At 42.5% G+C, this 15,600-nt stretch overlaps 1 protein-coding gene across 2 annotated transcripts in view; it reads right to left on the bottom strand.

Annotated features, from left to right (window-relative positions):
- The window catches only part of ETV6 (ETS variant transcription factor 6), a 146,372-nt gene extending 130,997 nt beyond the window's left edge, over nucleotides 1–15,375 (bottom strand). The window contains exon 1 of one of the 2 annotated variants that reach the window (XM_082223217.1): nucleotides 14,813–15,375. In XM_082223217.1, coding sequence (XP_082079343.1) covers nucleotides 14,813–14,845 — 33 coding nt within the window. In that variant the 5' untranslated portion in view covers nucleotides 14,846–15,375. The remainder of the gene's footprint in view (nucleotides 1–14,812) is intronic. The other variant, XM_082223216.1, reaches the window with a different exon arrangement.
- Nucleotides 15,376–15,600: the final 225 nt, after the last annotated feature.

Below are 15,600 nucleotides of genomic sequence, written 5' to 3'. Positions count from 1 at the left end.
CAGGGCTATAGCTCTCCCCGCCCCCCACCTACCCCAAATAATCTAGCAAAGATCCCAAGCAGAGGTCCTGCTGATTTGTGCTTGACATGTACAGCTAAGGGAAAGGAGGGGCTGGGAGGGCAAGGCAAGGAGATATTTGTTTTTTAAGGAACTACAGCTTGTGTTGTTCCCAGCACTCCCCATCTCAGCAGTATTTGAAATTTGCCAGGTGCCCGTAGCATTTTGCACCTGGCTATCGGCCACTTGTGACGTCTCCACCATCTGGAGGTGCAGCCCTGGGGATCCTTGGATCTAGACTATTTTCACACCAGCAACAAATCCTGTAGAATTCTATTCCATAAATACCAGACTACATTCCAGTTTTCCTCTCAGCCACAGCACATAATCACCTAAACCTGCCCTGCAATATGAAGACTAAAAGAATGGTTTGCATTTGCAGGCCATGTTTTGATGAGTTGTGGGGGACTGGCTGTATACCTGAGTCACCTCCTAATTCCAACTAAACATCAGAAAGAATTTGACAGTGAAAGAGTGTCCCACGAGAGGTGGTGGCCTCTCCTCCCTTGGAGGTTTCTAAGCAAAGGTTGGGTGGCCGTCTGTCATGGATGCTTTAGTTCAGGGGTGTCCAAACTTTTTTCAAAGAGGGCCAGATGGAGTTGACATGCCTGAGGGCTGACGAAAGTTGTTGAGGTTTTTTTTTTAGGATTTTAGCCCAGGAAATAAACTGCCACAGGGGCAGGATTAAATTGACCGACGAGCCAGATTAGGCCCCCAGGATGGACTTTGGACATACCTGCTTTAGTTGGACAAGACCAGTGGTCCCCAATTAGGGGTCTGGGGACTCCTGGGGGTCTGCCGAACATACCCAGGGGGTCCACAGCACCATCCCCTGCCAGGGACTCACTTAGCTTGTTAATTGCCCAGTGAATGCCTTGTGAGAATGTTGCTGGATGGCAAGTGAGCTGGGATTGGGTACAAACCTCTGACACAGTTTCTTAGGGTTCATGTGATTGGAGGGGAGGGGGGTGTACAAACAGCTCACCTGCTTATCATTAAAAAAACGTAAGGGATTCCTGCCCCTTACTCTCTACTTTTTAACTGAAAATAACTTCTAACTACTTTCAGCTTTAGAGAACTCGCCCACTGCTTGCAGGGAGGGTTTTCAGTGAATCTTGCCTTATGTGTTTGGGATCCATGTCCCTTCTTGGAAGCCCAACAGGGGAAATAGCTAAGCAAATTTCCACTATGATTGGCACAACAGCTCAACCTCTGATGATTTAGTTTAGTGCTTGGACTGGGCGATACTTTCTTTTCAACATCATGAAATATCAGCAGCTAAATCCTGGTATATCACAATGAGTGGAATTTATCTCAGCTGCTTCTTCCTGCCTTTGGGAGGAAGCAGCAGCTAAGATAATGGACCAGCTCTACCCAGGGAGCGAGTCCCAATGCCTCTCAGGCTCACCTTTGAGCCAAGGAGCATCGGGCCTTTGGTGAACTCTTCAACTGGGGGGGGGGGAGGCTTCCTGGCCCCCAGCTCAACGAGCCAGCAGGGCTAGGGGCTCCGTTAACTGCTTGGCTGAGGGAAGCGGCAACTGAGGTTTCCCCCCCCTCGCTTGTATGAGAAGGTGGCAGGTCAGGGGCTCCTAAAACTGCTTGGCTGGGGCAAGGGCAGTCCCATGCTCCTCAGCCAAGCGCCTCGCCAATCCTGATTGTTTCTCCCTCTGCCAGCATGAGGGCAGAGCGGGATGGTGGCTTCACTCAGCGGTATATCAACCACTGCAGCTCCTGAGTCCCGCTGCTACCAGCGCCAGCTGGAAGGAGCCAAGAGCAACATTCTGCCGAGTGAAGCTGCCATCGCAGTCTGCCCCTCATACCAGTCCTGGGCGATGTCTCAATACATTACCCAGGCCGATTTAGTGCAAAAGGCAGCCTGCGTGGATGCTGTTTTCTTGTTTTCTGCGGGAAGTTCTGTGGCTACATTTGGGGGTGGAAGGAAACCGATGTCCAGCAGAATCCTAATAAGGTAAAAAGTTCATTGTTCCTATTGGGTAATCAACAAGAATAAAAACCTCACTCCAAATAAGTACTGTATTTAACTAATTACAGTGGTACCTCGGGTTACAGACGCTTCAGATTACACACGCTTCAGGTTACAGACTCTGCTAACCCAGAAATAGTACCTCAGGTTAAGAACTTTGCTTCAGGATGAGAACAGAAATTGCGCAGCAATGGTGCGGCGGCAGCAGGAGGCCCCATTAGCTAAAGTGGTGCTTCAGGTTAAGAACAGTTTCAGGTTAAGAACGGACCTCCGGAACAAATTAAGTTCTTAACCTGAGATACCACTGTAATCTCTTTAAGCCAGGGATGAACCTTGGGCACAGGAGGACTAACTAACTAAACTAACTAACTAACTAACTAACTAACTAACTAAATAAATAAATAAAACCAACATTACAAAATTACAGCTGTTTTCTACTCAGTCTTCACCAGTACTTTATCAAGCTGTGACCAAGTCATCACCTATGTCTTAAAGGTGCAAGATCCCTCAGTTAGAAGAACTATATGCTGCAAAGTTTTGCTAAAATGTACCATATCAGGTTACGAGTAAGGAATACTCTCTCATATAAAAAGCCTTCTGCATATAGAATGCCTGCAAGTTAGGGACACAATTGCTTTTTTAATATTCAGTTGTAGTGGAGCAATGGAGAGAAGTCTGGGGACAGGCAATGTGTGGTAATATCACAATTTTTATGGTCTGTTTTTAGTATATCTAAAATCCTTTGCTTATTAAGGGCTACCCCACATTTTCTTCAAAAAATTGCTTTGCACAGGTAACTACCATAGAGCGATCAAAATTTTCAAAAGAAAGGGGTCTATGGCTTGGCTTTTGAAAATAGGGGGTCCTCGGTGATTTGCTAATTGTGAACCACTGAATTTGATGATCCTTGGGGTCCCTTCTAACTCTACATTCTATGATTCGAAATAAATGTCATTTTTCATCCAGAATCAGCCCAAAGGAGGAAAGAGTATGAATTCCTGTCCTTGCTTCTATTGCTTGTTAGAAGAAGACACAGTGATGCCCAATCACATAAATATGCTAAAAACTTAATTTCCCCACTGTTTCTTATGAGTGTCTGTCACCTTGGCAAAGACATGAAAATAAAAACAAAGATAACCAGGAAATCCTGTTTTAGGCAAAGGAATGACCACTCTGCCTGGTGCAGTTGTTCTATGGTTGCCACAAACTGACTATGCCTGGTTCTGCCACAATAGGCATGGGGAGAGGTAGAGCTAATAACAAAGCTCTCAAGCCAAAAGAAGCCTATACCTTTGCTCCTGACCCCTCACCCTACAATTTTGCTCCTGCCACTGGATACCTTGGGTGGAACATGTGTCAGATGACCTCCCTATGCATCAGTGAAACATGCAAGGGGTGTCTGAGGTTACACAGATTAGCCGCACCCTACAATGTGAATACACCAGTGACCATGTTTTCTAGGTTCTCATATACATCAATATACATGCATAAGGTTCTATACGTGAGAAGGGCTCTAGGCCTGCGTATTTTGTACATGCCAAAGTACAAAGCTCCTTTCTGCACATAGGAAGCAGAGGGACACAAAATTCCTGCTGAACACATAGAGAACAGGGAGTCTGGTCACGAGACACGACAGCAGCAGGGCAGTGCGAGTCTAGGCAGCAGCCCAGCCCCCACCATTCCTTGAATGCATAGGGCAGGTGTTGTTTGAACCCTACTCCTGAGAAGGAGACTAAAAGCCTGCAACTTCAGATCAAACTCAGAAGCCCTGGCAGTAGCTAGAGACTGCATTAAAGCAGAGCATTTTTATTTCAACAGCTCTATTTCCAAGCAGATGTGAAGTAATTTCTAATCACAAAGAATACTCTATGGATATTCAAAACACATCATGAAAAGGTCTTTGGTGATTTGGTACAATGGCCTGGGAGGCTCTGGAGTCCTCTAGAAGACAGTTTTCCTAACTAGTGTAACTTTCTGTGTTCATCATTACTGTTCTGACGAAGTAATGCTTTCAGTATTTGACCCTGGTTTTACTAACAGGGAAACACCAATGCTATGCTCCCACAGGCAGGTGCTGTATACACAACACATTCCTATTCCAATAGTCTAGAGCAGGAAGAAGTCTGTTCCGCTAGCTAACAATTCTACACAATTGTAATCAATGTGTGGTAAAAACCTTACTAACATTTTTACTGGAAAGGAAAAACAAAATGGTTCTCTAAAACCACGCAATGGAGCAAGAAATATACTATACTTAACGTCACAGCTCTTTGGGGGTTTCATGTTCAAAATGCCCCAGGCACACCAGATAACAGGTGCCCAGTAGCCACAGAGCTCTTCCTGAAGACTTGTAAATAGCTACAATTGCCTGTGGCAAGTAAGAATCTCCTCCAGGCAAAAAAAAGAAAAAGCTGTCATAAACCGGAAGGGAGCTAGTGCTCTCCATCTTGTCCTAGGTTGCAGAAAAGGCACAGGGGACAACACCTGCCCTTCCCATATGAAGATGGAGACACTTTGCACCTAGACTCATCTGGTCCAGCGCCCTTTTCTCGCCATGACCTATGAGATGCCCATGGAAAGCCCACAAAACAGAAACAAGGAGAAGGATGTCAATAGGCAAGCATTTACATGCAGGTTCATCACCCCACCTGCAGACATCTAACTTTTAGAGACCAAGGGAGGAAGCTGTAACCTTAACAAAGGCAATCATGTTCACATATTCTTCAGAAGACATCTCCAAGGACGAAAAAAGAACTAAGAGTTTTCAGTACCGCAAAGCAGGGACGTGTGCTGATCTACCGGTACGGTAGTTCTTTGGTCAGACATGATGCTATTTTTTTCATACTGCTAAGTGTCCTGAAGCTTAGATCCTCGGACACAAAGGGTGCAGATGGACATCTGGGTGGGGAAGGGACTTTAAATCCAAGTAGAAAATGGCTTTGCTACTTGATCCAGACTCCTTGCCCCAAGATTTAACTCCTTCCTCTGGAGACCTGAGAAGGCAGCTAAATTCCTAAAATGTCAGGACAGAAACCCAGTGACTTATCTATGTGGTGCTGGTGTTGTCTACTTTCAAACTTTGCTTACTGGAAAGCAGAGCTGAACCCCAAGGGTGCAAAAGTTGGGTGTCCCCAGTTTAGGGAAACTATGTGTAGCCAGAGTTAACAGTATTCAGAAATCTCAGGTGCCCTAACTGAAGACAGCTGCTATCCAAGACACCTCCACTATTCCTTAAGGATGGGAGGAAGGTTTAGAAAAAGCTGCTCATATGCTGGGAATACAAAGCCCCGAGGAATCTTAATTTCAACAGTATATTCCACATACCATTCAGAGAACATAGGCACATAGATAAACAGTGTTTGGGACATGGGAGTGTACCACTTATAATTTGTAAAATTGCTCTGAGATAAAAAGAAAAAGAGTTCTATAAAGAACTGAAGGTTTCCATTTAATTGGGATATCCCAGATCAGAATTTTTTTTATTAAGTTGCCTCCCAGAAAGCTCTCAAGTGGAACCTGTTGATTTGGTTTCTTAAATCAACTTCATCCAAGAAATACACTTTATCGTTTATATACTACACATGTCAAACATCACACAACACATCAATTAGACATTAGTATTTTAAGTGGTGGAAGATCTTCACAAACATCATAATTAATAATTCTTACAACAACCCTGAATGGCAAGCCATTATCATTTATCTCCACTTTGAAAATGGAGACAAAAAAGAGCCATTCAATAAATTCATACCAATTTATTTATTAATTAAGAGATTTCTATGCAGACTTTCAGCAAAACAAAATGTTTTCATAAGCATCTTTAAACTGGTTTAACTCATCAGCCTCCATAAGCCTGACAAAAAGGTGAGCTTTTACCCGGTTTCTAAAATAATATAAAGTTGGGGTGAGACTCACTTCAATGGGGAGGCCATTCCACAGATGTGAAGCTACCGCTTGCTGCAGTAACAGCACACCAGACTTACAAGAGGACCTTATGGAGGCCTGCTATACTATCTACAGCTGCAATCTTAGGGATAATTTACATATTACTGCACACACACACACACACACACACGAACAGCAGGGAGAGATGAACCTGCAGCATAATGAACTGACCTTAAATCTTCAGATGAAAGACAGTATACAAATTTTATCAACAAATATATGGTTCCTAAGAGCAAGTAGCAAAACACACAAAGGATAGTAATGTTTGACAATCCCTTACCACGTGCACTGCCAATTTTGAGGCTGGTGGTGGCAAGGGGATGCTGAGTTCTGCAAGATTCACACATGTGAGTCCAAACATCAGACCAAGTGGGGTGTTGGCTTCCACACAAGAGCAGCAGGATTTACATACCCTGAGTTAAACATTCAATAGCAACTGAAATAGATGCCCTGCAGGCAAACAGTTTCGAATTTGCCCTGGTCATATCCTGCTCCTACTGTAATAGCTTAGGAATATGAAGCAGTGATCACCCACAGAACTATGCCAGTGTCACTTCCAGACAATGATGTGGTTTTCTGGAAAAACTTGAAAGAATCCCCTAAACAGATTGAGATCATATTGATCATATATAACTTTTAATTTAGTAAACGGTAAGTGTGGCACGTTAATTTTTCATGTTTGTCTGAGCCAAACAATTTCATTAGGAAAAACAGGCTATAAAGCACCCTTAGCATGCTTTAAAAATTATATACTTGAAAATTATATTTATTGGAAAACTTCCAGTAAATAGCATTTAAGCCATACTAAGGGTGCTTTATTGCTTATTTTCCCGATCAAATGTTTTGGTTCAGAAATTTACAACACTTGTAAATATTTTAAGATAATTCAACAGCATGGACTTCCCTTATATTATTTAGATTTAAAGCAGGTGAAATATGGAGTCATTAAAAACCATTTAACATATTAATTTTAGTATAACCAAAATACTATGCACTAGGTATTTACTAGATACAGTCATCTGAGGTGGGGGGAGAGGGGGCTAATTACAACTTTGAAACTGCCCTGTATGACAGCAGTTTTTGAAATTAGCCAGGCACCAGGCGCATTTGGCACCTAGTTTTTGACCACTTGCGACCAAGTGAAGATGACGGTGCCAGGATGGGACCTGAAATCTCTACCATCTGGAGAGGCATGCCTGGGGATCCCTGGATCTGGACGGTTTTCACACACTAATATCCCAGCCTGTAGAATTCTCTCAGTTGTATGTTATCTGCACAACTGGAATGAATTTCTGGAAGCAAACTGCTTTCTGTGCAGCCTAAGCAGGAGCAATCTCCAAAAAAGAGGTGGTTGGAATATATGTGGCAGTGTTAGAAACTCAGATATATCAGCTAGGCACCAAATGACTCCTTAAACCAAGGTTACAGTCGCCAAAATGGAATGCCTAGTTGTCATTTTGGGGCCAGACAGCTCGAAAGTCATATTTTTCAATACAAGCTTTTGGTTCCACTCAGAAATTCATTCTGATTGTGCAGATAAAATATAACAGATAGAATTCTATAGGGTGTGTTGCTAGTGTGTGAAAGCAGTGGTGCCTGGTGCCTGGGCATCTCTGCTTGGTCGCAAGTGGCAAATAGCCAGGTGCAAAATGTGCCTGTCACCTGGCAAATTTTGAAAGCTGATATGTGGACTGTTCCTGGATACAGTGACTTTTCTTCTTCAAGCTCTTAACCTGGCTCAAGGTTGTCATCTGAACTACCCAGATGTTTAACTGAGAATCAATTACAGTCAGTCCATCATTCAAAAAATCATAGAATCACAGAATCATAGAGTTGGAAGAGGACACAAGGGCTATCGAGTCCAACCCCCTGCCAAGCAGGAAACACCATCAGAGCACTCCTGACATATGGTTGTCAAGCCTCTGCTTAAAGACCTCCAAAGTAGGAGACTCCACCACACTCCTTGGCAGCAAATTCCACTGTCGAACAGCTCTTACTGTCAGGAAGTTCTTCCTAATGTTTAGGTGGAATCTTCTTTATTATGAATCAGCCGCGTTTTGTTGGCTGAGAGAATGGATGCTTCTTGAAAACACAGATGTGTTGGATTTGGAAGGTTTCAATAACGTATTTGGTTGGCATGCATACCTGTGGTATGATAAGGTTAAAGCACACAAAGCGTTTAAAAACCATATTGTCAGAAAAGCACTGTATAATGTTTGGATAATGTCAGGGAACTGACATCGGAGCTAGAGGTGGAGGGAAGGCTCCCAAATGATGCTGGAGAAGGACCCAGCAGGGAGAGAGGCAGCCCGTCAGCTGGGGAAGGAAATCAGCGCAACACCAGGGATAAAGGGGGACAGATGGGGGAATCGGCGAGAGGGCTCCAGGACTCTTCGCCTGACACCAGCGGGGAGAGCACGGGTCCTCCGCTACCCACACCCTCCCTGCGCAGAAGACTTCCGCGCAGGAAGAGTAGGAGGAGACTTGGCGTCAAACAGCTTTTATGCTGGAAAAGGTTTAAGAAACGCCCACTGACGGATTCTGCTAGCGACTGAGGCAGCCACGAAGTGAAGGGCTGTCCAGACAGAAAAGTTTAACAAGGCAACATAGCCAGGAGTGGTGGCAACTTACGCACGAGCAACCCCATACTCATTACAGATAAGATATAAGGACTTGTTAGAAAATAAAACCCCAAGATGGTTGTCACCAATGGAAGCAAAGGCTCAGAAAAAACTCAATATGGAGGCCAAATTGCCGAAGTATTGGGAAATCTTGGAACAAGAGGGAGACAGACTAAAATTGCAGAGCTTTGAAAAATTAAAAAACAGAGTATGAGATTGGCTCCATTATTATCAAATAATGGAGGCATATAATTTGGACAGAAAATTAGGCTTCCAGGTGGAAAAATCAAAATTGGAAACAGAATTGTTAGACCTTAAAGTTAAGAATTTGTCAAGAATGTATAACTTGCTGTTGAAATGGAATACTCAAGATGAAACGGTGAAATCTGCTATGATTAAATGGGCACAAGATGTTGGACATAATATTATGATGGCTGACTGGGAACAGTTATGGACCACTGGTATGAAGTTTACGGCATGTAATGCCTTAAAAGAGAATTCAATGAAAATGATTTACAGGTGGTACATAACACCAGTCAAGCTTGCAAAAATTTACCATTTGCCCGATAATAAATGTTGGAAATGTAATGAAACTGAAGGTACTTTTTATCATCTTTGGTGGACATGCCCAAAGATTAAGGCATTCTGGGAGATGATCTATAATGAAATGAAAAAGGTATTTAAATATACCTTCCTGAAGAAACCAGAGGCCTTTCTCCTGGGCATGATCGGCCAATTGGTGCCAAAGAAGGATAGAACTTGTTTCATGTATGCTACAACAGCAGCAATAATACTTATCGCAAAGTATTGGAAGACACAAGATTTACCCACCAGGGAAGAATGGCAGATGAAGCTGATGGACTACATGGAACTGGCGGAAATGACTGGCAGAATCCGAGACCAGGGAGAAGAGTCGGTGGAAGAAGATTGGAAAAAATTTAAAGTATATTTACAGAAATATTGTAAAATTAATGAATGTTAGAAGGATGCTGGAACGAAGTTATATGGTTTTAGCAGAAATGTTATAAAGAATTAAGTAAAAATAGATTGTTAATGGACCAAAGTGGAAAATTTAAGGTTAGGGTGTTTTAAGTTAAATTTCAGAACGAAAATTGAGAAAGATGGAAAGGACTTGCTGAAATAGCTATTTGAACTAGAATACAAAAAAGGGAGTTGTGAGGAGGTTGATGAAACAAGTATATGAAAGGTAAAGACATGGAAAGGCTGGATGTGTTTTTAAATGTTTTTGTTCTGTTTTTGTTGTTGTTTTATTGTATTGTTTTTTCTGTTTTTTCCTTTTCTTTTTTTTTGATGTATTGTAAGGTATTGTTTTGTTTTGTTTAATTTTCTATTGTTCTTTTTCTCTTTCTGTAATTTGCAAACTCCTAATAAATATCTTTTTTAAAAAAATGGAAGTGATATCCTTGAAAAAGACTAATGCAAAAAGTGAATGGGCAACCTATAAAGAGTTGCTCATGGAAGTAGAACAACAATTGAAAATGAAAAGTTTTGAGTACATAAGACAGTAACAGACTGGCTGCAATACCATCCATTAAATGAAGTGTTTAAAATAGATTTCAAAAATGGATTTAGTAAAGAATTTTCAAGGTTTGAAAAAGATTTGTGAAAAACAATGTGAAGTTACTTTCTAAAATGTATAAACTGCTGCTAGGATGGCATACCAAAGACGAAGAAGTTAAATCAGTAATGATACAATGGGCACAAGATATTTGGTACAATATCCAATTTTCATCTTGGGAAAAGTTATGGAGGGAGCATTTAAAATTTACAGCGTGCTGTGCGTTGAAGGAGAATTATATGAAAATGATGTGTTGTGGTACTTAACACCTGTAAAATTAGCAAAGATGTACAGAACTGATTCAAATGTCTGTTGGAAATGCAAGGAGAAAGAAAGCACATTCTACCACATGCGGTGGACGTGCAAGATAACAACAGCATTGTGGGAAATGATCTGCAATGAGTTGAAAAAAATGTTTAAAATAATGTTTGTGGAAAAACCAGAGGCTTTTTTACTTGGTATTTTAGGTGCACAGATTCTGAAGCAGCAGAAATGACTATTTACATACGTGACGACAGCAGCGCAGATACTACTGGCCCAGAGTTGGAAGGAAGATAAAAGTCCCGACCAGAGACGAATGGCTGATGAAAATGATGGACTAGGCCAAAATGGCAAAATTGACTGAGAAAATCAGAAACCAGGAAGAACTTTAAGAAGGAATAGGAAAAAACTACAATGTACCTAAGAGAACACTGTAAACAACAAAAAACTTTGGCAGGATTTGAATAATGCTTGTAATGTACAAAAAAACTATAGTATAAATGGATGATTAAAAAAAAAAATAGAGAAAATAAGGGAAACAGTTGGAAAGAAAAAGATTGATAATGGTAACCATGGAAGGGCGGAGGGGAATGCTAAATGATTATGTTGATATCTAATGTTTGAACTTAAATTTGTTTTGTATAACACAATAAAAATATATTTCAAAAAAGAAATAGAAGAGCCCAGAAAGGGCAAAAAGGCATAAAAACAGCGCCTAGCATTCCCACAAGCCTTTGCACTGACTGGTGAGGCTTGTGGGGAGTTGGCGTTTGAGCAAGGAGGTTTGGAGGGAGCGACTGTGCTGTGCTTTGGCAGAGTTTGGCATCTGGTAAGTGCTGCTGGTTTTTCAAGGGGTTTCCATGGGTTTCCCAATGGGTTTAGAGGGTGTTTCCCCCTCTAATGGTTTTTCCAATGGTGCTTCAAATACACGCAATTTCACTGATGTGTGTGGTGCTCAGAACATAACCCCCATGTAAATGGGGAGTTGCCTATACTTCCTTTCTGGAATGGAAACTTGGAAAGCCAATGACCAGCAAACAAGAAGAAAATCCTGTTTTAAACAGTCAGATCCATAAAAAGGTAAAGGGACCCCTGACCGTTAGGTCTAGTCGCAAACAACTCTGGGGTTGCGGCGCTCATATCGCTTTATTGGCCGAGGGAGCCAGAGTCTGTCCACAGAAAGTTTTTCGGGTGATGTGGCCAGCAGAAGCATTTGCCGCTCCTTGCAAAACTAGAGCAGCGCACGGAAACACCGTTTACCTTCCCACTGGAGCGGTACCTATTTATCTACTTGCACTCTGACGTGCTTTCAAACTGCTAGGTTGGCAGGAGCAGGGACCGAGAAACGGGAGCTCATCCTGTCGCGGGGATTCGAACCACCAACCTTCTGATCGGCAAGCCCTAGGCTCTCTGGTTTAACCCACAGCGCCACCCGCGTCCCAGTCAGATCTATAACCCTGCCAAAATGCTTAGTTACAGTTGTACAAAAGAACACATTACTCAAAGAGCAATCCTACACATGCCTACTCAGAACTAAGTCCAACTGAGGTCAGAGGCACTCACAGGTGAGTAGATCTTAGTTTACCACAAACCTACTGTAAACAAACTATGTACTGTGTGCCCCAGAATGGTAAAGGAAAGATAAGGGGAAATATGTACTTAATACAGTTGGAGAACATAAAACAGTTTGAAAGTGAAGCTTTCAGCTGCTATGGAATACTGTAAAGAGTCAGCAGCCACCCTAAGCAATGTGTGCCTCGCGCACTGAGGAGCCTTGCTTTAAAGCTTGATTGGTGCTGACCCCCCATCCCTAAAATGCCACATTGCATAGAACCTTAAGTTTATTTGAGTGAACATGTTGAAATGGAAATACTGGGTGTGAAGCAACACAACTTGTCCTGAATAAAAATATAAATCAGGGAAATAAAAAAGGAACTTTGCTGCCCGTATATGGACCCTTGCAATTATTAGGCATAACTGCAGGGTGAAGCAAGCAGGGTGGGGTTGGGGGGGAGGTGGAGGATTCTCACGGGCCTGTAGGAGCTACTTAAAGTGAGACATTTCACCAGACGCTTGTTCAAGAAATAACCATCGTCAGAGCGCTCACTGGGATGCAATCCTATACATACCTGCTAGGAGTAAGTCCTACTGAAATCAGTAAGACTTGCTTTTCAATAAATGTAGATAGGATCAGGCTACACAATTAAATTCCCCACATAATGCTACTACACATGTTCAGAGATAAACAGTAATACTAAGCATTTTTATGGAGCATTTAGAATATTCAGTGCTTTACATTCCATTATTTCAGTAATCTTTTAAAGTCACCCCTCTAAAAAGTAGGAAAGTAGATGTAGCCCAATATTACAGATGAGACAATGGAGGCTGAAAACTATGGCTTGTCTAAGGCCATCTGGGGAAGGTTTGAATTGGCCACTGCAGAAAAACAGCTCTCAAGAGAGAGAAATTGTGCCATTCCTGAAATAAAACTGTGTACAAACTTGTGGTCCATATTCAATCTGTATTCATGACCTTGGTGCAACCCTATCAATGTCCCCTGGGAAATGCATCTCACAACAGAGGAAGGACTACTGTATGTTGAAATTGCTGCTTTGCAATTTGAAGCATATTTCCTCAGAGGGAAACCATCCAAGTTATATGGAACCTATTCCCTAATCAGCCTAGCAACTTATATGCTCACTTAGAAGTAAGTCTCACTGGGCTAAAGAGTTCATTGGATCACAGCATCAGTAATTTTGAGAGAAATACATTGCTGGATTAAAAAAAAAAAAGTACAGAGAGTTAAAAGTTTTTGAGATGTGACAATACCTTTTCTGGCTAAATGGAAATGCATATTCAAAAATTTTCAAAAGCAAGTTTTGGAATTAGCTCACTGAAACCATGCTTCCTTTTTCATAATCTGAATGAATCCCTTGGCCACTAGACACAGAGCAACCTATTTAATTCTATCAAATGTTCCAGAGAACTTTGAAGGAAGTTTGAAGTTTGTTAGAAAGAAATGCAACTTTGCAGCAGAAATATCAAACAACAAAACAGCCCCCTCTATTTATTTATTTTATTTCCTATCTACACACTGTTTGATTTTAAAAAGCCTAAAAGCCAAAAAGATAAAAAAATAAAACTGAGAAAAGTTCACAGCCCTATTTCAAAACATTAAAAAGTTAAAATACTAAAACAAATTTAAATTACCTGAACTTTCTAAGCTTCTGGGCAGGCTTGCCTACACAAGAAAGCCTTTTAGCAGGTGCTGAAGAGAGTCCAGTGAAGGTGCCTGCTTGATCTCACGAGGCAGCCTGTCCCAAAGTGCAGGCGCTGCCATACTAAACCATTGTATTCTTACAAATGTGCAGCAGTGCCAATTCTATCCATTCTAGGCAACCAATAAGGAAATTAATCAAGTAGCAAATGTATGTAGTAATAGCACCACAGTGCTCAATTGACATTTTAAAAATAAGCTGCTGACAAAGGTTGTTTCACATGCCCACCCTCTCCTCTCCCTTCCCTCCTTTGTATAGTGATCTCAAAATAATTTTGACATTAGCCTTTTAGCTGTCAGAATGTCACTCAGACTTAATCACCTGATGCTGGACGTTAGTAAGGCAGCCTATAAAACATGTGAAGCTCAATATTTATAAAACACAGAGCTCCCCTTCCTTATGGGCTGCACATATGCTCTGCACATCTACTCTGATGCAAGCCTCACTGAGTTGAATGGGGCTTACTTCTGAGTAAATAGGAAAAGGATCACATTGCACAGCCACTCAGAAGTAAGGTTACAATTAACTCTATGTACTTGGGAGTAAGTGGGACTTACTATCAAGTAAACATGCTCAGGATTGGAACCTGCCATAAACGGCTTTATACTTTGAAAGGGTGGAGAGCGGCATCTCTTTGTAACAGCAGCAGCTTTAGTGAAGAATTCCAGTTGAAAGTGTGGAGGAACTACTCCTCTGAATACTACAGAAAGTTCAGGCTGACTTCAGAGATCCCTGTGCAAAGCAACATACCAGCTGTGTAACAAGAGTCAACCCCACTCCGGGTTTACAGCCAGAACTCCCCTGCAAATAAACAGAAAACAAGCTTGATTTCTTCCTCCGTTTCTCCCGACGGATCAGGGTCGACCTCCTTTTTAGACGAAGAAACCCAAGGTTACAGGGAAGGGAGTCTCGCCAAAGGCAGAGGAGGAAGAAAATTCAGAGACCCGGGCGCTTATTTCCGCTCTAGGCGACTCCTTAAAGCGACCAAGGATTAAATACACAATTGCATCTTTAGTTTCGGGGGTTGGAACATACATTATCAGCTCCAAGTAGGTTTTAAAACAGGGTTTTTAAAGCGAGCTTTTACCTTGATACAACACTGGCCAGGACCCTCAGACATGTCTCAGAAGAGGAGGAAATAAAGAGACCAGGAAGTTCTCGTCTTTCTTTTTTTTCTCCCCTTTCCTCTTTCCTTTCCTCTTCCTCCAACCCCCGCAGAAATCCTTTCCCAGCCAACCGCAGGCGTTTTAAGAAGTTCCTCCGATCATCTTTCCAGAAAGACAAATCCACAAGGGCTGCAGCCGATCGGCCCGCGGAGATGCGCCCTGCATGGCTCACTTGGGCATTCGGGGTTCTCAGCAGACACAAAAAGAAGAGGACGGGAATTGGATTTTTCTGATTCTTTAAAAAAGAAGACGTGTTTTGTGCTCCCGCAGAGCTGCAGTCCGCCCCGTCCCCCTCCCGCTCTCTCTGCCCCGGAATGTGGGAATTCTCCCTTTCCTGGAAGAGAGAAACTGAAAGGCAGAACTGCGAAAAGCGGCTCTTCTTCGCTCATTGATCTGGAGAGTTTCTGGGTTGCAAAGTGACGCGAGTTCCCAGCACTGAGCTCGGCCTCTTAAAGGAGCCGGATCCACCAGGAAACGGAGAGAGCGGGGGGGGGGGCTGGCTCGGGTTACAGGGAAATAAATAAAAGGGATCTTGTGAGAGCGGAGCAGGAGGAGGAGGATGGGCAGGCACAAAAACACGCGGAGGGAACGGCAAGCTTACATTTCCAGACTGGCATGGAAATGGGAGCAAAATGACAAGAAGGCGAGGAAACGAGAAAAGAGCGCAAGGAGATGCGCGGGGCTTGGTCTGGTCAGTTTGCGGCTGCGA

The sequence above is a fragment of the Podarcis vaucheri genome (genome assembly GCF_965113315.1).
Source record: "Podarcis vaucheri genome assembly, chromosome: 5".
Classification (NCBI taxonomy): domain Eukaryota; kingdom Metazoa; phylum Chordata; class Lepidosauria; order Squamata; family Lacertidae; genus Podarcis; species Podarcis vaucheri.
Note: the sequence above shows the minus strand (reverse complement) of the source record. Positions and strands in the feature narration are given on the sequence as shown.